Source organism: Coffea eugenioides, chromosome 2, assembly GCF_003713205.1.
Source record: "Coffea eugenioides isolate CCC68of chromosome 2, Ceug_1.0, whole genome shotgun sequence".
Classification (NCBI taxonomy): Eukaryota; Viridiplantae; Streptophyta; class Magnoliopsida; order Gentianales; family Rubiaceae; genus Coffea; species Coffea eugenioides.
The window spans coordinates 73218702-73245887 of record NC_040036.1 but is presented as its reverse complement, the minus strand read 5'-3'; the positions used below and the strand labels follow the sequence as shown (position 1 = coordinate 73245887).

The window sequence follows — 27186 nt, the reverse complement described above, 5'->3', positions numbered from 1 at the left end:
TTGAGATTCCAATGTATTCCGTCCAATCACGCCTCACGATTCATTGTATTGGTTACACATGAATCTAGTGGGTCCACCGTAACCAAATTTTAGTTGGTTGTACAGATTCATTATTTACTAGAGTGAATGGCCCAAAAGGTCACTAAACTATTAAAAATGGCACCCTCTGGTCACTAAACTTTTTTTGTGGCCGAAAAGGTCACTAAACTCGCAAAAACTCTCCAGCGAAGTCATTTTACCGAATTTCAGCGGTTCCTCATCCGGTAACAGGGTCAATATGGAGTGGAGGAATATAGTAAAGGGACAAAAATGTCCGAAAGATTATTGGAATAGGTGAAGCCATAGATTGTCTCAATCCCAAACCCTTATTTCCGCAGGAAGGCCCGTAATGGCGACCTCCAACACTACCCTCCTACCGCCACTTTCTCCACCGTCCTCTGACTCAGATTCCGACTCCGGCACCAGTTCCCGCCAGCACCAACACACTGACCTCTCCTCCACCATCTTTAAATCCTACCTCGAACTCACCGGTCACCAATCCTCCCCTCAACATCAAGACCTGATAAAGATCCAATCGTTCCTTACTTCCTCTCGCTCTGGGGCTCTCTCATGCCTCATATGCCTTGAACGGATCAAACCCACCGATCCCACCTGGTCCTGCTCCTCCCGCTGCTTCGCAGTCTTCCACCTCCTCTGTATCCAATCCTGGGCCCACCAATCCTCAAATCTTGCAGCTGCACGGGCTGCCTCACGCGCCGCCACTCTTAACGATGACACCCTCCGCTGGCATTGCCCCAAATGCCGGATCGAGTATCCCAAATCGCAGACCCCCAAGTATTACTATTATTTTTGTGGAAAACTCGAAAACCCACCTCATGATCCCTGGATTTTACCTCATTCTTGTGGAGAAATCTGTGGTAGGCCGTTGACATACAATTGTGGGCACGAATGCTTGTTGTTGTGTCACCCAGGGCCCTGCCCCTCGTGCCCGAAATTGGTTAAAACCAAGTGTTATTGTGGGGCTAAAGAGGACGTGAGACGTTGCGGGTTTAAGGATTTTTCTTGTAAAGGCGTTTGTAGAAAGACATTAGCTTGTGGAAGCCATAGGTGTGGTGAAATTTGCCATGATTGTGACTGTCCGATGTGTCGCAAAAAAGGGGTTTATAAGTGCCAATGCGGGAAGGTGGAGCTGGAAAGAGAGTGTTGTGAGAGGATTTTTAGGTGTGAAAATCCATGCCAGAAGTTGCTTGGCTGTGGGAGGCATGTTTGTGAGAGAGGGTGTCATAAAGGTAATTGTGGTGAGTGTCCACTCCAGGGGAAGAGGACTTGTCCTTGTGGAAAGAGAGTGTATGAAGGGATGGCTTGTGATGTTGCTGTGCCTCTCTGTGGAGCAACTTGTGATAAGCTGTTGAGCTGTGGATTCCATAGGTGCCCAGAAAGATGTCATCGCGGGCCTTGCATTGAGACTTGCAGGACAGTTGTAACCAAGTCCTGCAGGTGTGGAAGCGCAAGGAAACAGGTAATTCTTAAAGTGATTGGTAAAATGAGATAAATTCTTTTATCAACGAAGTTGGGATTGAGATTGGTAAATTGATTTTAGAGCAGATTCCTTGTTATCAAGATTCAACGAAGGAAAAAGGTTGACCATATTTTGTTTGACATTTTTGCCCCTTTACTATATTCCTCCACTCCATATTGACCCTGTTACCGGATGAGAAACCGCTGAAATTCGGTAAAATGACTTCGCTGGAGAGTTTTTGCGAGTTTAGTGACCTTTTCGGCCACAAAAAAAGTTTAGTGACCGGAGGGTGCCATTTTTAATAGTTTAATGACCTTTTGGGCCATTCACTCTATTTACTATGATACTTAACCACTGGGCAATTGGTTCAGTGGCCACCACCTAGTTGGTGGGGTGGGAGGCAGGGATCAAACCTTGCCTCCCACCAAAAATGCCACATTTAAGTGGCTTGTTTCCAAAAAAAAATTCAGGCGGGTGTGCTGTGCACCCGTCTGATCCGGTGGTGGTTCAGTCCCCACCGAATTATCCCTGGACCTCCTTAGGTCCGCCCCCTTCCTCTTAGTGTAGGATAGATTAGGTTTATTTGTCTCCGAAAAAAAAGAAAAAAAATTATTTACTATGATACTTTCATTGGCTAACTTTCTATGTGTAACCAAGGTTAAGACAAAACCTTATACAAAGTGATTGGTCTTCGATATGGGCCTTTATAGCTCAATTTGTTGACAATTGGATTCATTGACTTGTTCTTTTTTTTTTTTTTTTAAGAATAAATATGCATATATTTATGTTAAGAAAATTAGACTTTCTTTAGTTTGAGTGAACTCTAATAAAATTAAAAGAGACATTTAAGCCTTACAAAATTCATAAGGTTGGCCCACTAAATATATAATCTTATAAGGCATTTATGAATTTCAAGAAAATTTTTTACTGGAATGCTAAATTTGGATCAAGTTATGGATATGGACTTTTAGTCCAATAAGTCTCGATCTATTTAATTGGTTTGACTGATTTGATCATGCTTGATCACAATTGATTGGTTTGACCATATTTGACTAGTTTAATTGGTTTGATCAGGTTTTGACCAGAATTGATCAAAGTTGACTTTGATCAAAATTTTTGTATAATTTATGTAATTTTAAATTTGAATATTAGTATAAATATATATATTTTATAATAAATTAATTGAAATAATATGCCACCGAAGTGCTCTCTATTGTGAAAATTAATTTGTTCTAAAATATAACTAGTTAGATACTTGTAATTTTGTGAATATTGATCGATTAAAAGAAAGGTCAATATTTAACAAGATTGCATGAGTACTTATGATAATAAACACGTGATAATTATTTATATTTTTTACATGTGAATTATAAATTTGCCCAAAAAAATTATTTTTTGACATGATATTATTGTCAGTGTTTATTACTGCGCTAAGATATCATTTAGAAATTAATATTTTTGTCTAAAAATAAAATATTAATGGAATATTGGTATCTTGAGATGGGGTTACCATTATTTGAATTTATTATTATTTTGATCTATGTGAACTTGTTTTAATTATTTCATATTTTCTGTTCAGTTGCGAATGATTTTACAAATATTACTACCAACATCAATAATATTCTTGTGTTGAATGGCGCAAACTTCAAGTCTTAGAAAGAAAATCTCTTAATATTTTTTAAAATAATGAATCTCGACCTTGCATTAAAAGCTGATTCTCCTCTACCTTTTATAGATCAAAGTACCTCTAATACAAAAAGGGATAAGGAAAAGTGGGAGAGATCAAATCACTTATGTTTGATGATCATTAAAAAGGTTGTTTCAGAAGCATTATGAGAAACAATGTCAGAAATGATAACTACTGTTAAGACGTTTCTTTAGAATATTGAAAAAAAGATTTGTCAAAAACAAAAAGACTGAAATAAATACACTTTTGACACGCCTAATTTTAATGAAATATAGTAGTAAAGATAATATCAGAGAGTACATCATGAAGATGTCTCATCTTGTTTCTAAATTAAATGCATTTAAGTTAGTACTCGCTAAAGAATTATTAGTGCATTTGGTTTTGATATCTCTTTCTACACAGTTTAACCAATTTAAGGTGAGTTATAACTGTCAAAAGGAGATTTGATCTCTAAATGAACTAATCTTACACTGTGTAAAAAAAGAAAAAATGTTGAAACAAGATTAGATAGAGAATACTCATTTGATTTCAACCACTAATAATAAAAGTGAGAGACATAAAAAAAAAAAAAAAGAAGTTGCAAGTACATCACCTCAAAATAAACAATAAAAGAAATCGGTTGATTCGGGAAAGAACGGTTGTTTTCTTCTATGAAGGTGAAAGGCATAAAAAAAAGCATTGCATCAATTATTACACTTGGCGTGCTAGGAAATGTATGCTTCTAAATTTAGATTGTTCTGAGATTAATTTAATTTTGGCACCTAAATATACATGGTGGCTAGATTCTGGTGCAAAAATTCACATCGGTGTGTCTATGCAAGATTGTCTGAATTGCTAAAAGTCTAGTGATAATAAAAGACATATCTATATATTTAATTGATTTTGTTGGTGGTTTTTTTTAGAGTTGTAGGATTAAACACTTTTATTAATTTAGACAATTATTGTATTGTTTGTGACACCCCCACTTCTCCCAAGGGTATCCGCGGGACACCTACCCAACTCTCGTCAGGACTCGGTACAAATTCAATTCAAACTTAAAATAACCAATTGATACTATAAGTCGAAACTATAAAGGAAGGTCAATTCCTTACTAAACGCTCAAGTCTTACATCAAAAACTACCAAAAATACCTTACATTCGCAAAATATATAGATTCCAAAAGTTGTCTAAATAAATACATTCAAAATTCTAATCAAATGAGCCATCAAGTAAGCTTCTCCAAAATTCCTTCCATTTCAGCTCCTGTTAAGGAAAACAAATCTAACGGGGTGAGCGAATGCTCGTGAGGCCAAGAAATTCATGCAAGCAGGTAATTCAAGTAGTAATAAAGCTGGTACGAGAGATAAAGCTATAACATTCAAGCAATTCCCGAATATTCACAAAACACATTCAAGAATGATACGGGAGCTCTTAGGAGCTCATTTCCACTTGCTTTGCCAAAGTTCAATCCAATAGTCCGTAGAACTTTACTTATTCCATTTATGATTCTGAGTCGAATGAGAGGTACCTCCTACTCGAATCGATGTGGTACATACTATCGCTCAGTGGTCGATTATACGTTTATGGTTCTGAGTCGAATGAGAGGTACCTCCCACCCGAATCGGTGTGATACATACTATCGTTCAGTGGTCGATGAGATATCGCTCCAATCGATTTATGCTTTGCTTATAGTTCTGAGTCGAATGAGAGGTACCTCCCACCCAAATTGGTGTGGTACATACTATCGCTCAGTAGTCGATGAGACATCGCTCCAATTGACTTAGGATGGTTTATGGTTTTGAGACGACATGAGAGGTACCTCCCACTCGGATCGGTGTGGTACATGCTATCGCTCAGAGAACCGATCATTTATTTAGGGTTTTGATCCGACATGAGACGTACCTCCCACTCGAATCGGTGTGATACATGCTATCACTCAGAGACCCGATTATACGATTATAATTATAAGGGTTGATGACATTCAGTCCAATCGACAAATACCGTTATAGGCCGATGAGCGCACTCCAATCGGCAGTCATACAGTTCCATTATGGATCGAGGAGATTCACTCCAACGACATAAACAGCCATAGCATATAATGCAATTCAATTCAGGCAATTCAATTACAATTCATTTTATTGAGAACGCATTCGATAAAGTACACACTCGACTCAACAGTTATAACCCATCCATTTCATAATGAGCAATTCACATAATTTTCAAATATTCATGCACTTGACACTTACCAATTGAAACAGGAGAGTAAGTGCGTAAACAAGCCTTTAGGTGTTCCCCTCGAGATCCTCTTGAAAGTCTCCTTGAGCACCTGAACAAATAATAGTTGTCTATTACACACTATCACTTAAAACCCCTAATTATCAAGGAAGATTGCACTCTTGTACAATCTAAGAAAACGTCACGAAAATGAGTCTTAATTTCTTATAAATCGAGACTCAAAAGTGGGGTTTAAATATACAAGAAAAATCCAATTTTCATCTTTGAAATCGTTGGACGGAAACGAGTAGGTATAAATCATTTTTTTCAAACGAACGATCGAAGATGGACTGTAGAAGCCATGTCACAATCCGGCCAAGAATTGGCCGGATATCCGATCGGATTCTTTGAAAATGTTCCCGCGCGAAAATTTTACAAAAATGGTCAAGAATTATCGAATTTAAGGGCATTCTTTGAAAAATAATAACTCACTCTCTGAAAGTCCAAAATTAGAAAACTTGGTACCGTTGGAAACTACTTCCAAAGTACTAAAAGTTCCTAGAAGGCACTTTTCTATAATTTCAAATGGAAGACATTCAAATTTTGGGTCCAAGAGGCTGTTTTGGAATACAAAAACAGTTTTGGGTTGATTTTTGGTAAAGTTTGGAAATTCGGCAAAATTTATACAATGCGAACTAGCCTCTGAAATTTAGAACTCAATTAGAGTTACAATCAAAGTTTAAAACACAATAAGCGGAACAAGAATCGGAGTTTTGAGCACCAAGATATAGCGGCTCAAAGTTACTGAAATTTTCTCACCAACCAAGGGTTTTCCAGATTTAAAATGGGAACTTTAAGACTTTGGTTGAACATCGAAATAGGCTTGGAATGGTACCAAATTTGGTAGTATTATCCTACCATATGAGGGCTATTCCTCTACCAAATATCATACAAAAAATTCGCACGGGGAGTCGGTTAACAAAATCATTAAACTTCCAAGAATTTCAAAGGCAAAACTGCCTTGTGCATTCATCTCCCTTTCCTCAAACATTTGGCCAATGAAATCTTTCCAAACATGGTCCAATTATGAAGACAATGTATAAGAAACATTTAAAATGTGTTTGATAGGTAATTAACACCAAGAGTTTCGAAATAACAACTCCCAAATCAAGATTAGCTATAAATCAGTCCAGAATTAGGGTTTTCTTTCACAAAGACAGCTCTGAAATCCAGCCACAACTTACTCAATTCAACTCGGAATTGAGCGTGGTTGGTAGCGTTGAAAACTACATTCATAAGGCTACAATTTATTAGAAGGAATCGTTTTAAAATTCTATCCACAACTAACTCATATTTGAGAATCAAGTTGCAGCTCAAAACAGGGCTTCCAGTACAGACGAGAAACAGAACAGGCAATTTTACAAGGTTGGTACGGCTCACTCAGGTGGAATCAGGGCATGAATTTTATACCCTTGGAAAACTAGAAGTGTCTAGTTTCTAATGCCATAAACGACACTCAATTTTGATGTCGGAGCAAAGAGTTATGGCCGAAACAAAATCACTGCCAGAGAGGCTCTGGTTACGTTTTCAGTTTTGTTACATTTTCGAAATCTCAACTTTTGGCCAACCAAATTGGATGATTTTTGGTGGAAACTTTCCACACAACCCACAAAACATATTTACATCAAAATCAAGTCAATTGAACCACAAAAAAGTGCACTAAGGGTCACGGCAAAACAGGGGCAGAATCGTCACTTTTGCTCATCTCACTTCCTTTGAGTTTTCTTTCACAACACAACTCATTTTCACTAGATTAAGCACTAATCCAACATAAATAACATCAAATCTCATCAAATCAGTTCATCAAGCCATTGTGGGATTTCTTAGAACCCACTCACAAGATTTCCAACCATATAAAGTTACCCATATGAATTTACCCATATGAATCTATGACTCACAAGTGCAATACAACTTATATAAACCAAGATTCAAGAGGTTGATCATCATTTACCTTCTTAGATGGCTAGAGCAGAAATTTTCGATCACCTTAAGCCCAAGAAAACCATGAGAAACAAGCTCCTTGCCTAGCTTAAGTTGATCTCCAAGTGGTTTGCAAGTTGTGTTTAAATTTTGAAGTGATTTGATAAAGAAATGAAGCAAGAAAGTGAGGAGCTTTTGGTTCTTCTTCCTTGGGGGGTGGGCGGCTGCTAGAGAGGGAGAAGAGAGTGTGTTTGGCTGATAATGAAGCTTCCTTGAGAAACTTAAGTGTGTGACCAAAAGTGCTCCAAAAGCCAACTAGAAATAGTGCGCGCTCGCGCGCGTTTCGTGCCCGATTCCTCTCGGGTTTGTTTCACTTGTGCACTAAACCTCCAATGCACTTTCTTAAACATTATAATTATTCACTCTTAATAGTCTAGAATAAGTTTCTTAAATCTCCAATTAACCGCTCCGGCTCGATATACGCGAACTTTCGATTTGCGCGCGGTACGGCGAAGTTTCTAAGAAATTCTTATAACGATGGTATAACTAACTAATACTTGAGTACTTAAACATAAAAAAAATACCTATTTTAAAACTAACGCACGAGTTTTCAAATCTCCAAGGTCACTGTACTATCAAATCGATTATTGACTCCATACGCGTATACACTAAATCTCGCTAAACGAACTTCCAAAAATTAAATTTATTAACGGGACATTTTTAAAATATACGCAAGTCATAGTTCCATGTAAATGGTTCCAAAAGGGTTGAAATAATTTATCCGGAGAAAACGAATGAATAAATATTTAAATAAGCTAGTAATATACAATAAAATAAGGAATTTTCGGGTCGTCACATTGTTTCTTTGTTATTCTAATTCTATTTTTTCTATAAGTACAAGAGGATTAAGTTATCATGTATATCCGACCGTATTCTATAGGTTAACCAGTTAACCGATTAAATTGGGTTAGGGTATGCAATACAATTTTGCTAAACCGCTACTTGCTGTTAGGGTCTTGTATATTCAACGTTATTCTACAAGTTAAACAATGAGCGATTAATCGATTAAATAGGGTTAGAGTATGTAATACAATTTTGTTGAACTATTACTTGCGCTTAGGGTCAATAAAATTGCAAATAGATTGATTATCCCTTCTATGAACACCCTTAGAGTTGACAAAAAAATCCAAAATTCAACAAATCGTTCATTAATTTTAAAAGGATGGTTTGGGCCAATTGGGTTATGAGTTTTATTAGGTTGGGTAAGAAAAATCTAACTTATTTATTCGGCGGGTTGGATTTTTTATTTTGATACCTAATACCCAACTTATTTAAAAATAATTCAAAACAATAAATACAAGATTTAATACACATATGCCCAATCACTTGCATTTGAACATGTATTAATAATTCATTGACCAATTTGTATTCAAAATTCTTATATATATGTTTTCAATCAATTTTTTAAATTTTTATTTAAAAGAAAAAAGAAACTTGAAGTAAACTCATGCTTATTTTACTTTTACAATAATAGTTAAACTTACTCAACTTCTATAATAATTTATTTTGCCTTTTAAAAGTATGTTGTTTTCCTCCCTTTTTTTTGTGATTGTTTTTAAGTTGTTACTTGTTTCTACTTGTTAATATTTCATGTAAGTAAAATAGAGTTTTACATTTGTTCTAATTGCATTCTTTTACTTTTATCTAACTTGTTTTATTTCATTGTTAATAATTCCTCATTAATATTATAATACAACAAATTATATGTCTTTTACTTACATTTTCAAGCATAATATAATCTAACATTCAATAATTTAAATATATAAAATATTACAACTTACAATAAAGCAGATATGAATAGTAAAAGTGTTAATAAGTTGTGACAAAAATAAGTTTCAATCAATTAATAGTATTAAAAAATATAAAGTAAACAATTTTTTTGTTAATCTATTTAAATGTACAATTTATTATCTAAAATTCACAATACAAACAATATAAAATATTATTCTATTTATGATGTGTTTCTAAAGAGTTTAAGAAGTGAGTGTGTGTTTGTACACAGTGTCGGATTTACACTAGGTGCACTGGGGGCACGGGCCCCCACTGCCCCCTTAAATTTCTATAATAGTTATAAAAATTTGATGTAGTTTCAACTGTACCCCTAGAGTTTTGTGTATCAATCATAGTTATTAAACCCGGCCCGGTCCGGCGGTCGAACCGGTCAAACCGGTGAACCGGCCATTAGGCCGGGCCGAGTCTTAAATTGGATCGTTTGAGCAACGGGACCGTTGACTAGTCAACGGCCCGCGCGGTCGGACCGGGCTAAACCGGAAACCCGGCCGGTTTTGTCCACGGACCGGTTCTGGTGGAAAAATTTTATTGCCTTTGTCAAGGCAATAAACCTTGGACCTCCACCAATCACTAACGTATGCTTACCACTAGGCTGCTCCGAAATTTGTTAATAAAAGGTCTTTATTATAATATATATATATATGTTTTTTCAATTCTATCTTTTTTTTCTCTAAAATAAATTTATTTGAAATCTTTTAATAAAAATTAGTACCCTCCAAACTCTATAATTTATAAAATGAATTTCAAAAATAACACATTACATAATTCATTTCAAAGACAAATATTAATTTAATAATTTTTTACACTTAAAATTCATAAATAAGCTACATTATTACACTAAATATAGATAAAATTTTACACTTGAAGTTTGGTGTATTACTAAATAACTTTATATTTAATTGATTCTTATATGAATTAATTATTTTATAGCAAATTAAATTAAATGAGCTTTTACTATGGCATTATTTATTACAATTTATATCATATATCTTATATAAAAAATTATGAAATATAATATTTAAATATATTTAGTGACCCACCGGTTCAACCACTCACCCACCGATTGAACCAGTAACCCGTTGACCCACCCCCTTCGCCGGGTTCCTTCCCGGATTGGGTTTAATAACTATGGTATCAATTGGTTTATAAGCCCCCACTGCCCCCCTTAAATTTCTATAATACCTATAAAAATTTGATGTAATTTCAAGTGTGCCCCCTGGAGTTTTGTGTATTTATTGATTTATATGCTTTTAAAGTTGTCTTTGATTTTACCTGTTGTTATAACTACCGTAGAAAGGGTTTTTTCAATGATGAATATAGTGAATAATCGGTTATAAAATAGAATGGAAGACACTTGGATGAATAATTGTTTAGTTACTTATATTGAGAAAAATATATTTTGTGAAGTTCAAAATGAAAAGGTTGTAAACTGTTATCAAAATATGAAAACTCACCATGAGTAATTGTAAATGGTTTAGTTTGCTTTTGAAATAAAATTATTATTACATTAATAATTTTGAATTTGTCTTTTGATGTTTTTCATGAAATATATGCATTATTTGTACTTGTTGGTGAATATTTTTTTCCTTAAAAGACTAAAAAAAGAGTAGATAAAAAATTTTAGAATTGTTTTTGCCCCCACTGAAAATTTTTTCTAACTCCGCCACTGTTTGTACATGTGAAAGTGTGTTAGTGTGTGAAATACATTTATGTATGTGAATATGTATTTATGTGTATGAAAAAAATCTTTTTGTATGTTAAATTGCATGTGAAAAAATTTATGTATCAAAACGTATTAATTAATATATTTGGTTATAAATTTGAAATGAGTCAATATGATCCAATTCAAAATCAATCCAATTTAAAGTTAAACGAATTGAATACAACATATTTAACTGAAAATCTAATATCCCGCCCAACTCGTTTAATTGCAACGTATAAACACCCCCAATCCTACAGACAGCCAAACATCCCCGCGCGCGGGCAAAACAGAAAACAAAGGAACGGGACGGATTTCGGAAAGCTGATTTGTCTTACGTGGCAAAATGTTATCGTCACGGGGGCTGTACTCCATCACCTTCCCCAGTCACGCTTTCAAGTTGTCATCTTCTTAACACTCTTACCCCACTCTTGATCCTTTACACCGACGACAGAACGCCATAAAGTTACACACACAACACACACTAAAGCTCTTGGTTATGACTCTTAACTCCTTAGAGCTAGGCTTTTTGGTGAAGGAGAAGAGAGCTGCGAAGAAGTAGCGTTAGTTGCGGGAAAAAATGGCCGAAATAGGGAAAGTAGTGCTGGATAAAGGATGGTTGGCGGCAAGATCAACTGACATTGAGCTTACCGGAGTTCAGCTCACCACCACTAATCCTCCTTCCGGTCCTGATTCTACCTGGATGGAAGCTGTCGTTCCCGGAACGTAATCATCTTTACTGATACTCATTATCTTTCTGCAATTTGAACTTTTTCTTTTCGGCAATTTTGTATCGAATTTTGCTATTGCTGCAATTTCTTCAATTTCGTCCAATCAGTTATATTAGGATTTTCTTTTTTTGTTTTTTGGTGAATATGGGAAAATTCTAGGGAGTGGCAACTGACATGCTCTGCTCTATGGTGCTATTTGACCTGAAATTTCAGGGTGCTTGATCATGATTACTCATGTTTGTAGAAAATGAACCATTGATGCTACATAAATGGGCAATCTTTTTCATGGAATTGAGGAATGCTGATTCTTTATGGAAAATATTGATTCTTTCTTCTTGTTCTTAAGGATGATGACAGATTGAGCTGACTGGAAATGGATTGTATATCTAAAATAGAACGAAAGGTGAGATTTTCAGCATCTGTTAGCTTTTAAAGGACGTCGGACGGTTGACATGGAGGTTGACTTGGCTTATTAATGCTAGTAATTATAGTGGCAGAACATGGAATTTTAGTCTGGGATTTGGCAAATTTATGGTTTCCTTTAGTTTAGTATGGGATCAAAGGGACATTATTTGTATTAAATGCACCTACTTTAGGGGATTAGATTGAGGTGTCATGAAGAATTACATTGAGCAGATGGACTATGATGTCAGAATTTTACAAGTGCTTTTTCAATTAAAAGATAAATGGAAGGAATGACACAGTGAAGCTACAATTGAGCTTTAGTCTCTTTATGACTTAAATTTGCTTGGTTGATCCCATTGGCAGCGTTCTGGCAACTCTTGTAAAGAACAAAGTTGTACCTGATCCTTTTTATGGGTTGGGAAATGAGGCTATTATTGACATTGCTGATTCAGGAAGGGAGCATTACACCTTCTGGTTTTTCACCACTTTTGAGTGTAATCTGGTAAGCATTTACAAACGCTTTGAGGTAAACAATTAAAGCAAATGTTTGCATTTGTAATTGACCCAGTTTCTGCTGGCAAGTGTGACTTCATTAATTGTTACAAACAGAAAAGCTAACTTTTAGTTTAGGCATTTGGAAATTCTTGTTTGGTCAGTATTGAGCTCTGTATTTCTTAAAATGGGATTTTATGTTGTTTCCTTTCTTTCATTCTAGAATTTTGGTTAAGTTTCATTGATCTCTTGAATTTATTCCAGTTGAATAATCAGCACATTGACCTCAATTTCCGAGCTATAAATTACTCTGCTGAAGTTTATCTAAATGGCCACAAGAAGATCCTCCCAAAGGGGATGTTTCGAAGACACTCCATTGATGTTACTAGTATTTTGCTCCATGATCGTCCAAATCTTCTTGCTGTTTTAGTTCATCCTCCTGATCATCCCGGGAGAATTCCTCCCCAAGGGGGTCAAGGTGGTGATCATGAGGTATGATCAATGTGCTTTTTTTCATTGCCTTCTATACAATGTCTTGGCTACAGGCCCAATATAAGTACCTTACAGTCTATGTCAACCTTTTGGAGTTTCTGTTGTATTTATGCTATTGTCAGCTTCTTCTATGTTAGATTGGGAAAGATGTTGCTGCACAATATGTCGAGGGCTGGGACTGGATAGCTCCAATAAGGTAATGATTGAATTATTTCTTTGGTGATTATTCATCTAAATAACTGCCCAAATAAATTGCACTGAAATATTTACGCTGGCTAGTTGTAGTAAGGTTACTGCAGGAGCTAGTATTTAAATTTACTGCAGAAGCTAGTATTCGTTGAAGATAGCAGTGGTTGAGAAAACTATGAAAGTTAGGAATATATTATAGGAGCAAATATGTTCTCAAGTAACTATATCATATTCAAATCATCAAGGAATGGCTTGTATCTTTCAAATTGAAAGCAAATTAGCTTGCTCATTCTGTTTGATTTCTGACAAAGTAGGCTACAAACATCAATTTCCAATTAGAAGTTTGATGCCTAATAAAAAAGGCCAAAAAAAGACAAAAAAGGAAAACAAATTAAAGCAGAAGTGTTTCATCAGATGCTTCTGGTCACTTCTAGATTTACATTTGTGGCTGGTTAGACAAAGTCCAGAAGATGGGGATCAGTTAGGATGACCTAATTTGAATCTGTAGTAGTTATTCAGAGCAATGAACCTGGGAAGGTTATCCTGGGTAGAAGATTTAAGTTGTTTAATCATGAACACTATTATTTGGATGAATCAAGCTACTCCAGTCCTATGGATGTTGAGAATTCTGTTGTTGGGAATTGTACTGGTGTTAGCCACGTCTTTAGTTGGATGTGTTGTTTATCTAAGTCATGCAGCTCAAAGATAATAAGAGGTAAGGAAATCATTATCTGAGTGACATGCTGAAGTAATACCATTGCCCAAAAGATTATAATATCAACCGTATGTTGGAACAGTTAATATAACTCTTTCCCCTTTTTTGGTGTTGCTTTGTCTTTAATGCTTGAATGCTGTGCACTTGGTCCTTGTTTTTCCTTGCTTTTCTGTTTGTAACACATAAAAGTGAAGTCTTGATTTAGTTTCATTAGGTGTAAAACATTCTCAAGATGCTTGGGGATAGATAATTGATTACATGATAATTTCTGCTTCAGTTTGATTCAGTAAGGGGGTAAAAAAGAAGAAGAATGATACATTCCAGCTAAATTTGTTAAATTCTACAGTGACAGAAAGCTGGAGTTTGATTTTTATTTTGTAAGTAATTGTGTTGGCACTATGACAGGGACCGGAACACTGGCATCTGGGACAAGGTATCAATCTCTGTTACTGGGGTGAGTTATTCCTAGTTACCATTTCTGGTGGATGTTATTCTCTTTTTAGTAGCCAAATCTTTTCTCAAAACTTTGACTGTAATGAAATCTCGGCATACGCCTTTATAAATAGTGTTTTGGTATATACGACTCCAAATAGATGGGAAAAAATTCATTTGGTGGCTTTACCATACTAATCTTGCTGTAGTAACTCAATATTGGATAATCCTTTATTACCAAATTCATGATGCTTTTTGCTAGGACTAGATTTTTAGTTCAAGATTTAAAGAATGCTATCAACTAGTTAATTTTTTGGAAGCTATATTGGAACTACCATAGAATATATTGCGGTGGTTTAGAATTTCTGACACCAATTGTGTAGCAATTTCATGCAGCCAGTGAAGATCGTTGATCCTCACCTGGTGTCCTCATTCTTTGACAATTACAAGCGGGTGTATCTGCATACTACGATAGAGTTGGTAAATAAAAGTGCCATAGTTGCAGAATGTTTGTTGAATATCCAAGTGGCAACTGAAGTTGAAGGAAACACTTGCCTAGTAGAACATCTTCAGACTCAAAATCTGTCATTACCTGCTGGAGCACATGTGCATTATACATTCTCAGAGGTAAGTTTCTTAGCAAATTTAGCAAACTATAGCTTTATGCAATTCTCTTCTCTACATGCTAATTGGTATTTTGATAGAGAATTACTTTTTCCACCAAATGGTTTTCTTCTTCTCAATAAATAAGTAAGAAACTGTACATTCTTCGAAAAAGTGCTTGTGAGAAACTGTTTAGTCTCTGAAAACTAGCAAACACTGTGCAAAGTTCTTTGACATTTGGATGCTGAAAATGCGTGCTATATGCTTGATAACGTAAGCTTAAGCAGAGGTCTGGTCACCAATGCAAGATGCTGAAAAATAAAATCTATCTCCATGAATTCTTATGTAGCCTGAATATAGTAACCAGCCAACTGCAATCTGCATTTGAGGGGATAAATTACTAAGGTTTATGCTTAAGCCTGGTGTAAATTTCATTTTTTATTATTTTATTCAAGGTCGACTTGAAAAGTGGACATGAAATTTAATTAACACTAGTGGCACCTATTGAAGCCTGTAACTGTTGTTCCATAGTTTTAGGTCCTAGGCTACACTAGTCCTGTGATTTTTGTTGTTGAGTAGCAAATTGTAAACGTAAAAGCTTCAAAACAAAGGGGTGTTGAGGTACTTCAGCTTCTGGCTTTCTGGAAGTTTCCGTACCTATGCTACCTGCTTGTGTTATAAAACTAGTATCTACATGAAATATGTTCTAATGTAACAGTCATTAGCTAAGCATCCTATTCACCAGTTAAGCAACAGCATGGAATATCATTTCTCATCAAGTAATAGGAAAAAGAAGTATGTTTTTTACATTCTAGCTCAACTGTTTTCATAATCTTACTGACCGTGCTTTTTTTTGGAGGTTAATGTTAGTGTTTCCCTAAGACAGTTTTGTAGAACTGTCAAGGAAGATTGGCTTCCTGCTCCTTTACAAATTATTGGGGCTTGTCAAGTGTTGGTTACTTGGAAGTGTTGGACTGAAGGTCTCTTTTTAAACTGCTAAAAAAAGTGAACATTGTGGAGGGCTTGGGTGATATGTATGATTTCTGTAGCAGTATACTCTGTTTCTGAAGAAATGAGAGGAGAATTGGAAGTAGTTATTTAGTTTACTTGCTCTTTTGACCGAATTCTTAAACATCAGTCTGCATATATGACTTCAGTTAAATTGTGAATGTTTCTTTCATCAGATTTTCTTCTACAAGCCTAAATTGTGGTGGCCGAATGGCATGGGAAAGCAATATCTGTACAATGTCGAAATAACAATTGAGGTCAGGGGCTTTGGAGAGTCAGATTTGTGGAGCCAGCCTTTTGGCTTTCGCAAAATTGAGAATCATATAGACAGTGCAACCGGAGGAAGGTAAAACTTATTGCTGAGCTTTCTTCTTCGGTCGCTTTCTCTCTATCATATTGAACAGCTGGATTAGACTTCTATATTGCTTTTGGTTTCTTGATCTTGGGGCCTTGACCTTTGTCCATCTGCTCCTTAGGTTGTTTAAGGTCAATGGAGAGCCAATATTTATCCGTGGAGGTAATTGGATATTGTCAGATGGACTATTGCGGCTCTCAAAGAAACGTTATCAAGCAGACATTAAGTTTCATGCTGATATGAACTTTAATATGATCCGCTGTTGGGGTGGTGGACTAGCAGAGAGGCCAGATTTTTATCATTACTGTGATATGTATGGGATTCTGGTACATACTTCTCTCTCCAAATTATGTGCATTTAAATAAATGTGGTTTCGCTGAGACAGTTTACATATCTCATTCAAAGTTCCTGACTGCTAGTTTCATGCCTTTCTTGTCATTGGCTTTGAAAGAATGGAACTTACCATACCATGAACAGAATCCTAGCCAGGATGATACGAGATAAGGGTTTCCTACTTTCTCTTTTTCACCTTCTTGATGCATTGCTTGGGTCTGAAATGGCACTAGTAGCGCACTTGCTCCTTCTTTTGAATAAGAAACTGTCAGTGCTATGCTGCTTCACGAGCAAGGAGCGAGAGAATGGAGTGTGCTGTGATGATGTCAGAATTGGCACCTAATCTACCTATTTAGTGATCAATCTGCTAGTTTCTTTGATCCCATTTGTAGTTTCTCTTCCATTTGCTTCCAGGCTTCTTCATGCATATTGGCACCTAATCTACCTATTTAGTGATAAATCTGCTAGTTTCTTTGATCCCATTTGGAGTTTCTCTTCCATTTGCTTCCAGGCTTCTTCATGCATATTTTTTGACCCTGTTCAATGGGGATGACATTGTTGATAACTCTTGGTATACTTTTTTTTTAGTACAGTTATTAGGTAGCTCATGTATGCCAGATCTTTTCTTTTTCGTTAAGAATTGTTAATAACCTAAATTTGAGTTATCCCAGAAGTAAAATGATGTACATCAGAATTTCTGCTGCTACTGTTAGATCACCTTTACAATAGTAGGATGGGCTTTCAATCAGTTTTAGAGAAGGATGTAGATGTTAAAATTTCATCCCGTTCATTCAATATTGTATGGTTCTGGAGAACTAGAGTATATATTTTATGGTTTACTTAAAGCATGCTTTCAATGGAAGTAAGAGTTCACAATTTAAAAAAGTACCATAACATGGATTATTGTCTTTTCCATGTCATCCTGTGTGCTTGTGTGTCCATGAGTGCCTGTGTGTAACAGATAGATATATTGATTGATTAATAGACATAGTAAGTGGATGATGGAGAGAAAATTTGATTGTTGACCATCCTTGTAGGTTTGGCAAGAATTTTGGATAACAGGAGATGTTGATGGACGAGGTGACCCCATCTCAAACCCAGATGGCCCAGTGGACCATGACCTCTTCTTACTTTGTGCAAGGGATACTATCAAGCTTCTAAGAAATCATCCTAGTCTTGCTCTGTGGGTGGGGGGCAATGAACAAGTTCCACCGGAGGATGTAAATTCAGCTCTGAAAACTTACCTAAAGCTCCACCCTTATTTTGAAAATTTGAACAGTGATGACATTTCAAAAAGAGAACTTTTCCCTGTATTGAAGGACCCTAGTCAGTATCTTGATGGTACGCGTGTTTATGTCCAAGGATCTTTGTGGGATGGATTTGCAGATGGAAAAGGAGATTTCACAGATGGCCCTTATGAAATTCAAAATCCCGAGGATTTCTTCAAGGAGGATTATTACGAGTATGGATTCAATCCTGAGGTTGGTTCTGTGGGGATGCCTGTGGCAGCTACAATTAGGGCAACAATGCCACCTGAAGGGTGGGATATTCCTTTGTTTATAAAGCTGCCAGATGGCTATGTACAGGAAGCTGCAAATCCCATATGGGAATACCACAAGTACATTCCATATTCAAAACCGGAGAAGAAGGTTCATGATCAGATTTTGCTTTATGGGACCCCAAAAGATCTTGATGATTTTTGTCTTAAGGTAATTAAATTTTCTTGCCCTTGTTCCTGCAGCTGTTAGCTTGCTATTCCTTTGTTAGCATTCACCTCTTGAATAAACTTTCAGGCACAACTAGTTAATTATATCCAGTATAGAGCTCTCTTAGAAGGCTGGACCTCGCGTATGTGGAGCAAGTATACAGGAGTTTTAATCTGGAAAACTCAAAATCCCTGGACAGGTCTCCGGGGCCAATTCTATGATCATCTCCATGACCAAACAGCAGGGTTCTATGGCTGTCGCTGTGCTGCAGAACCTATCCATGTTCAACTTAATCTGGCAACATATTACATCGAGGTACAGTTTATTCTTAAACAACTTCATGGATTGTCTTTGATTCAAAGCTTGGTACATAGTACTTATTCCAGTATCTAGTCATCTCAACCATCTTGGCCCAAAATTTAGTCTAAGATGTACATAAATATCTGGTCATCTTAACCATTTTGGCCTGAAATTTTTAGTCCATGATGTACATATGTGGGTCTGGTATGTATCTGCAGCATTTTTGTTTTGGCTGTTTCAACAGAAAAGAACTTGAGCTTGTGCCATTTATATCTTCTCACCTTCCTCGTGCTAATTTGGAAAACTATTCTCAGTATTGGATCAAGCATATGTATCTGACATCAATATTTAGAAGATAATGCATTTTTGTTTCAGATCCCAGAGAAACGTTTTTAATTCTTCCTGTCATGGTCTTTTGGTCATTTACAGGTGGTTAATACTACATCTGGTGAACTCTCTAATGTGGCTATAGAAGCCTCCGTGTGGAATCTGGAGGGGATGTGCCCATATTATGAAGTGTCTGAAAAGCTCACTGTACCATCTAAAAGAACAGTACCTATCTTTGAGATGAAATATCCCAAGTCTAAAAATGCAAAGCCAGTTTACTTTCTCCTCCTTAAACTGTATAACATATCGGACTATGGCATATTGTCCAGGAACTTGTACTGGTTGCATTTACCAGGTGGTGATTACAAGCTCTTGGAACCCTACAGGAATAAGGAAGTGCCACTTAAAATAACATCTCAAGCTTTAATAAGGGGATCCACCTGTGAAGTCCAGGTGCGTGTAGTTAACACATCAAAGAAACCAGATTCTAGAAGTCTTCTTGACAAGAATATACTTACCAAAAGTAGTCGCACTGGTGATTGTGATACAACATTGTTGGAACCTGTACCAAGTGCAAATGAGAAAAAACAAGAAATGAGTCTGTTTCAGAAGATTCAGAGAAATTTTGCTAAGGAGCGAAGCAGTTTGAAGGTAACTGCTATCGGTGGAACTGAATATGGAGTTGCTTTCTTTCTCCATTTCTCTGTTCATGATTCAAAGAAGGACAAAAAAGAAGGGGAAGACACTCGCATTCTGCCTGTCCATTACTCTGACAATTACTTTTCGCTTGTACCTGGTGAAGAGATGTCCATCACCATCTCCTTTGAGATCCTTCCGGGTGTCAACCCTCATGTTACTCTTCATGGCTGGAACTACCAAGGTGGACATACCGTTCTCTGAATTCTAAAGACATAATAATCTTCTTTGCAGTTCACACAGACGGCTTTTGACAATTATCAGGTTCCGAACATGTTTACAAAGATCAGGCATTACAATGCAGTATGCATAACTAGGTTATAGGCATCTCAAAGATCAGGCGTTACAATTTTTATTTTATTTTATTTTTGGTGTACATTCGAAATTTGGAAATATATGACAATCAGAAAGTACCAACTGAGCTCCAAGAATAAAAAATGTTAGTCTTGTTCACAATGGTAACAGTTGCATCTATTCACTGTACACTCAAGCTTTAGGGCGACATGAGTCATTAAATTCTTTTAGGCTCTACTTAGCACTCTAATTTGTAAGTTGAAGATTGCTGCTCCATGACAAGAATGGAGATTTTCAATTGTTATTTTGGTATCTAATGAATCACTAGGCCTGCATGAACATTGTGTTAAAATAGAGAACGGTGACGAATTCAGATGCCTCTTCACTTTGCATCTTATGGGCATTAAAAGTAGAGCAGCTTTCAAAAACCAAAGAAATAATTTGAGGCGTTTCACTTGGCTTTACTTGCCATATGCATGTCAAATTGCCCCAGAAATAAATATTCCAAATTTTACTTGTGCCTATACATATCAGAGTCTAGCAGGAGAAAATTCGGCTTAAATCTCTTTGATGCACAATGGATGCAGTCATTGTGCAATGACGCTACTTGTAATCATGGTAACCATAGAAATGATGGTTGAGATAAAATGACTACACCTTATTTATTGCCTGTCGTCTGTCGTAGCATATAACTGCATTTGCAATGTGCTTATTTCGAGCAACTTACCACAGAACACAGGTAAATTCGTCCTCAAGCGTTAACTGAGTACCCCTCCAAAGCAATCTCTTATTTCAAATGAGATGTAGAATTTCATTTGCAGCTAGGTGATTTGAACGAGAACATCTGGGTTCGGAATGCCGAAGGAATCATGACTTCCAATATTCGTAGATTTCTTACTCATGCCAAAGTTTAATTGTTAATTTGGTATCACTCAATGAATTCGAAGTGTTTAGCATCTAAGATTCCATTTTGTTTTGGTCTGCGGGAGTATAAAATCAATCTATTCTCCAGCAGATGTCCCTCATCTGTCATATGCTTAAGCAAACCTAACAGACTTTGATAGATAAATTCATTTTGTGGATGCATTTGATCAGCAACAACAAAACTATGAATCTTCTTCTCAATCTCAATCCAACTTGTGCCCGTCTCTTTAGCTACTCCCCTCTCTTTCATCTCCCTAATAATTGTTGCTCTATCATTCCATTTCCCTTCTGAAGAACACATGTTGGCCATCAATGTATATGGCACTGGGCTATCTGGTGCAGCCAAGAGCAGTTGGTCAGCAGCATACTTGCCCATTTCATTATCACCATGAATACCACAAGCACCAAGTAAAGCTTGCCAAATTAAGGCTCCTGGCTCAATAGGTAATCCTTCGATAAAATGCTTTGCTTCTTTAAGCAGACCTGCCCGACCAAGCATGTCAACAACACAGGCATAGTGTTCCATCCTAGGTACCATGCCATAAACTCTCTGCATGGTTTCTAAAATCCCCATGCCTCTGTGCACTAAACCAACATGACTGCATGCGTGAAGCAAAGAAAGAAATGTAACATCTGTTGGCTCTCGACCCTCTGATGTCATCTCTTCATATAATTCAAATGCTCTAAAGCAATTACCATGACGAGCAAATGCTGCAATCATTGAATTCCATGAAACTGGATTCCTCTGTGGCATCTCAGTAAAAATTTTAACTGATTCCTCCAAGTTCCCACACTTGGAATACATGTTGATTAAGCCATTGCTAACAAAAGGGTTAGCACCAAATCCTTTCTTGATAACTAAAGAGTGAACTTGTTTACCAAGATCCAATGAAGTTTCAACGCCAAACACTCCAAGGACGGCAGATATGACATTTGGATCAAGCTTAATTCCTGCCCGTACCATTTTCACAAAAATCTGAATCGCTTCATCCTTGAATCCATTTTGTGCAAAGCCCACAAGAACAACAGTCGTGGAAACCTCGTCAACCACCTTAGCAGACTCAAAAATCTGCCAAGCATCCTCCACACAACCGCATTTTGAGTACATATCCATCAACACACTTTCGACACAAAAGTCTGATTGAATCCCCAATTTCCAAACAACCCCATGAATCTGACAACCCTCTTTCAGAGCCTGTAAGCCAGCACAAGCGGATAACGCACTCAGATACGTCAAATAGTTCGGAGCTACTGATCCATGGTACATTTCCACAAACAAGTCCAAACTTTCCTCATAAAACTCATTTTGGACAAGGCCGGATATCACTGCTGTCCAAGAGATGACATTCCTCTCCACCATCTCATCAAAAACCCGTTTCCCCAAGTTAGAACACCCACACCTAAAATACGATGTCATCAGAGCATTCCCAACTGTAACTTCCCTCCTAAAACCACTCAAAACCACCAATCCATGCAGCATCCTAGTAACTCCAAGAAACTCAAGTCCATCACAAGCTGACAAAACCGTAGTCAAACTGGCACGATCAAGCCGAAGAAACTCCGAACGTATCATTTCTTTAAAATACCCAAATCCCATCTCAAACTTCCCATTTCTCAAAAACCCGGAAATAATTGAATTACAAGAAATAGTATCTCTAACAGGCATCTCATCAAACATCTTGACCGCATCCGACAATTGACCGCACTGTGAATACATGGAGAGCAAAGAGTTCCAAATTACAAGAGAATTCCGAACAATACGATCATTTTCGAGGTTATAAACTTCCGGATTTTTTATAATGGAGGCATGGAGAGAAGAACCCAGACGCAGATTGCCTTCTCTTCCACAAGTGGAGAGAAGGCTGCTTATTTCTACATGGTTTCGTGAATACTTCGGGGTTTCTGGAGAAAATGGAGTTGAAAAACTGAAGGTTTTGAGGTGGGAGGAGCGATAGGCGGCCCAGAAGAAGGGGAGGCAACAACTCGAGCATTGAAGAAGCCATCTGGTATTCATCCATCAAATTATGGTAGGGAGATTCTCTCCAATATCGAGGGAGAGGTAACAACGGTCGAAATACGGTTGCCTCTGCGGTGGAAAGTGGGATGAACTTCCCACGGTAGGGGGGAAAGATAACGGTCGAAACGGTCGAAACCTATTGTTAGAACTTAGAAGCTATGTTTTCAGATTGTATCCACTCGGCTGAGCTATGTTTTCGATCAAGTTCAATCAGAGTCGAATGGGATGTCATCATAAATATATATTAATTATATACAGTTAAAACAATAATAAAAAATTTCCTTTAAATTAGTGGTTTATAACTTTATATATATATTTGATGAGTTTGGATTAGAGATGATAACGGATGAGTTTGGATTAGGGATGGCAATGGGGCGGGTATGGAGGCGGGAGATCTCTCCTCCGTCTCCTGTCTCGTTGCCAAAAAACTTCCCCTGCCTCCGTTCCCCCCCCTCCCCACCAATGTTTTCAAAACCGGACCGGATAGCGACTCGGCCGAGGTCAGGGGTCAGGGGTCAATGGGTTCGACCGGGGGTCGATAGGGGTCGAACCGGATGACGTCATAAATAAAAATTATTTAAAAATTAAAATATTATATATATAATATCTAATAATATATTGATATTAATAAAGGTATATTCATATATATTTGATGTTTCAAATATATTTAACAAGAAAATACAAAGAAATTAGAACAATCAAGTAGCAATTTATATTATTTAATAAATATTAACAAGTTTAGAATTAAAATTATGAATTAAATTGAAAAATAACATCAAATTTTAGGACAATATTTATAAAGTATCAAATATTTGAGGTATATCAATAAGTTTTAATAATTTAGGGGGTCAAAACATAATATTAAAAAGTTTGAATTTTTTTTAAAAAAACACTGTTGAACCGGAAAACCGGTTTTTTTCCGGTCAAACCCGGTCAAACCCGGTTTTTGACCGACTTTGACCGGGTTTTAAATTCCCGGTTTTTAAGTATGACTCGGACCGGCTACCTGGCTGGTTCCCGGTTCGACCGATTCGACCGGCCGGTCCGGTCCGAGTTTCAAAACAGAGCTCCCCACTTACCCTCTGCCCCGCTTCTCTCACAGGTAATAATTTGGTTTTTTTTTCTAGAAACTTTTATTCAATAGATCAAAACTAAATTCAAAAAATAAAATAAAATACGAAAGTGAAAAAAGAAAAATGAAACAAGAAAAGTGTTGAAATAAGACGCCAAGAAAATTAAGAAACTTAATTGGATTGTATAGATAACATTTTGAAATATTCATAGAACGCGTGACATGTTTGTACCAAATATCAATTAGGAATTTGGATAGAAATCGAATAAAAGTTATGTTTAGTTGCCAAATATTCTAAATTTATTATTATTAGATTATATAATATATTACATTTATTTATATTAATAAATTGAAGTGGGGGACGGTTCCCCCGCCCCATTTAAAACGGGGGGAGAAAAATTCCCCCAGTCCCCGCCCCACCCCATTACTCCCCCTGTGGGGTAGGCACTCGCAAGCATCCGTCCCCATTGTCATCTCTAGTTTGGATTTAGTCCAAAAGGAATGCACTTAAAAGTTATAGGTAAATTTGCAGTTTTAAAAATATATATAATGCGTGGATTTTATACTTCTTAAAATAATATGGGGTCAAAATGAAATTATTAGAAAAATTTTGGAACAACCTAAACTAACTAGATGTTAGCCGCCGCCCAGTTCCTTTACTTTTCATTTTATCCTGGTTCCTTCTTCTTCCTTCCATGCACCATAACTCTTTTCTTGTCCTTTTTCCCCACAAATCAAACACACGTGAAAACTCTCTTTATCTTTGTTATTTTCCTTTTTCCCTCCTCTCTCTTCTCTTCCCTTCTTTGCTCTATTCTTTTTTTTCCTCCTATTTGATTTCAAATATTTCAAGAACTAAGTTGTAGGAAATCAAGTTAGAAATTTTAGGGAACGAATTTTTTTCTCTTGATCTGGGTTGTTACTTCGTTTCTCTTAGAGCTGGTCAAAGATCAAAAGATAGAAAAAAAAAGGGGGGAAGAAGTAGCCAATATGAAGAAGCAAGGATGAAGTACCATCGGCATCAGAAAGGAAACAAGAAGAAAATTGGGATCTTTCTGGTTCTAGCGGTTCTCGGTTCAATCGATCAGATCGGCAAGTCCAGTCCAAATTTAAAAACGCTGGTTGGAAGTACAACTCAACACAAACATCTTTGTCCATGTTTTTGGGGCCCAATTGAGAGAAGATGACCGGCAAAGGCTATTATTAGGACTGTTAATGGGGTTGGGCTAACCCAATCTTGACTCTTTTGGCTCGATAAAAAGTCCGATGAGTCCAATCTTTTAGTGAGACGGTTTGAGATTGTACCTAAAAATTAACCCGAATTAAATATGAGCCAAGTTTGGACTTTATTAGGCTCAAATCCAATATAAGTCTAGCCCTTTAATTACCTATATATATATATATCCAAATATATTATTACTAAATACTAAATATATAGAAATTACAAAACACAAAAATATATTTGAAGACTCCTCTACTAGTTTTCTTAAGAGTCAATATTAGTAATGCATAAATGAATTTCTAACTTTTCTTATTAGTTGAGTAAATTTTTGTGAAGCATAATATTGATTTATTTCTTTTTGGTCTAAAAATACAAATCATCAAGCATATTTGGATTCAAATCACAAGGTTATAAAAGAAGTTCTAACCTTTGAAGATGTATTGGCTTATAACTGCATATTTTATTACTATTTTCCATGTACTTTGAACGAATTAGATATAAATATCATTGAAAAATTATTGGTTTATATACTTTTTAAGAACTATTACTTATTCATGTTTAGTTTTAATGTTGTAGTCTTGTAAATGTTAAATTAGTTTTACAACTTAATAGTTGTAGTAATTATATTAAGAAAATTAAGAAGTAATAAGTGAGTTTGGACCAAACTCGAAGATTTTGTGAGTTGAGTATGATTTTCACATTTATTAACCCGAAACTCATGGTCCGAAACTTGAAAATGTTACAAATTAAATGAGCTGACCCTGAACTTATGAAAGTCTGGCCCATATAACCCGATTGACAGGTCTAACTATTATCATCTGAAGGAGCTAAGAGCGAATACGAATATAAATTATATGTGGCTAAACAATGGTAATCTTTCTAACCAAACAGTGGATGACGACGAAGAGGAGGACATTGACATAAGTATCCAGCTTGGTGAAGGGATGCAATAGTATTTGATGTTTGTGTTTTAAACAATGTGTTGGGTCTCACTTTTTTACTTTATCGTTAAGTGCATTTGTTCGGATATCTATATCTATATAAATCTGAGAAGAGATTTTTAGTATAGTTAAGTCACAATGCTTCATTCTTTTTTTTTTTTTTAGAATTTTGATTTTTTAAAAATTGTTATGCATCTTTTTATGCGTTTTGAATTCAAAAAGTAAGAAGTGACTCCACTTACAGAGAAATTTGGTTTGAAGTCTATTAATGTGAGATTAAATAGAAAGGAAACATCACCAAATGATCACGTGCCTTGCACATGATGGATTCCGGCCAAAAAATATTCGAAAACCTAGTTAGGAACTAAATTTGACTGATGTGAATATGTAAGGGACATAAAATTACACTTTTAAAAGTGAGGGACAAAAAAAGTTATTTTACAAAATGTGAGGGACGTTTTGGACGATTTTCCCAATTTTTCACACACAATCTTAAAAGGCAAGGAATCAAATAGATATTTTAATATGGAGTACCAAATTGATAATTTAAACAACTTTGGAGAACCAAATTGTGAATTTCCTAATTTTTTGCTTAGCAAACGCTATGATTTTTCACACTCAATCTTAAAAGGCAAGGAACTTTTAGTAGAAGGACAGAAATATTCCTATTGATTTTCCTAATTTTGCAATTAGATCATTCCATAGTTTTTTTAATAGGGGAAAGTGGGACTTAAGAAATAAGTAATTTTGCAATTAGATCATTCTATAGTTTTGAATAGGGGAAGGGTGGGATTCAAGAACTGAAGAGGGGACATTGAAATTTGAACATAGGATATTTAATTCCTGAGATTTCAACCTTAATTGTTAGACCAAAATTTCCTCAGCATATCATTTTATAGTTAGTTAAAAATTATTGGCTTCAACTAAAATAAGTATTTAGGACCAAATCGTGATAGCTTTCTTATTTTAGAGGACAAAAATAGACAATTTCAATTTGAAGGAC

The 27186-nt window shown here is 36.1% G+C and overlaps 3 protein-coding genes across 3 annotated transcripts; 2 read left to right on the top strand and 1 right to left on the bottom strand.

Annotated features, from left to right (window-relative positions):
- Positions 1–388: 388 nt before the first annotated feature.
- LOC113760226 (NF-X1-type zinc finger protein NFXL2-like) lies at positions 389–1705 on the top strand. The gene is made up of 2 exons (XM_027302788.1): positions 389–1519; positions 1601–1705. The coding sequence occupies exons 1-2, from the start codon at positions 389–391 to the stop codon at positions 1697–1699; spliced, it is 1230 nt and encodes a 409-aa protein (XP_027158589.1). The 3' UTR covers positions 1700–1705.
- Positions 1706–11261: 9556 nt separating this feature from the next.
- On the top strand, positions 11262–20169 carry LOC113761759 (mannosylglycoprotein endo-beta-mannosidase-like). The gene is made up of 11 exons (XM_027304879.1): positions 11262–11655; positions 12429–12567; positions 12822–13049; positions 13187–13245; positions 14359–14407; positions 14782–15012; positions 16173–16342; positions 16473–16677; positions 17722–18393; positions 18478–18705; positions 19120–20169. The coding sequence occupies exons 1-11, from the start codon at positions 11510–11512 to the stop codon at positions 19915–19917; spliced, it is 2925 nt and encodes a 974-aa protein (XP_027160680.1). The 5' UTR covers positions 11262–11509; the 3' UTR covers positions 19918–20169.
- LOC113761760 (pentatricopeptide repeat-containing protein At3g05340) lies at positions 20064–22977 on the bottom strand. Its single transcript, XM_027304880.1, has one exon. It carries the CDS (start codon positions 22943–22945, stop codon positions 20936–20938), a length of 2010 nt encoding a protein of 669 aa, XP_027160681.1. The 5' UTR covers positions 22946–22977; the 3' UTR covers positions 20064–20935.
- Between the last annotated feature and the right edge of the window lie 4209 nt (positions 22978–27186).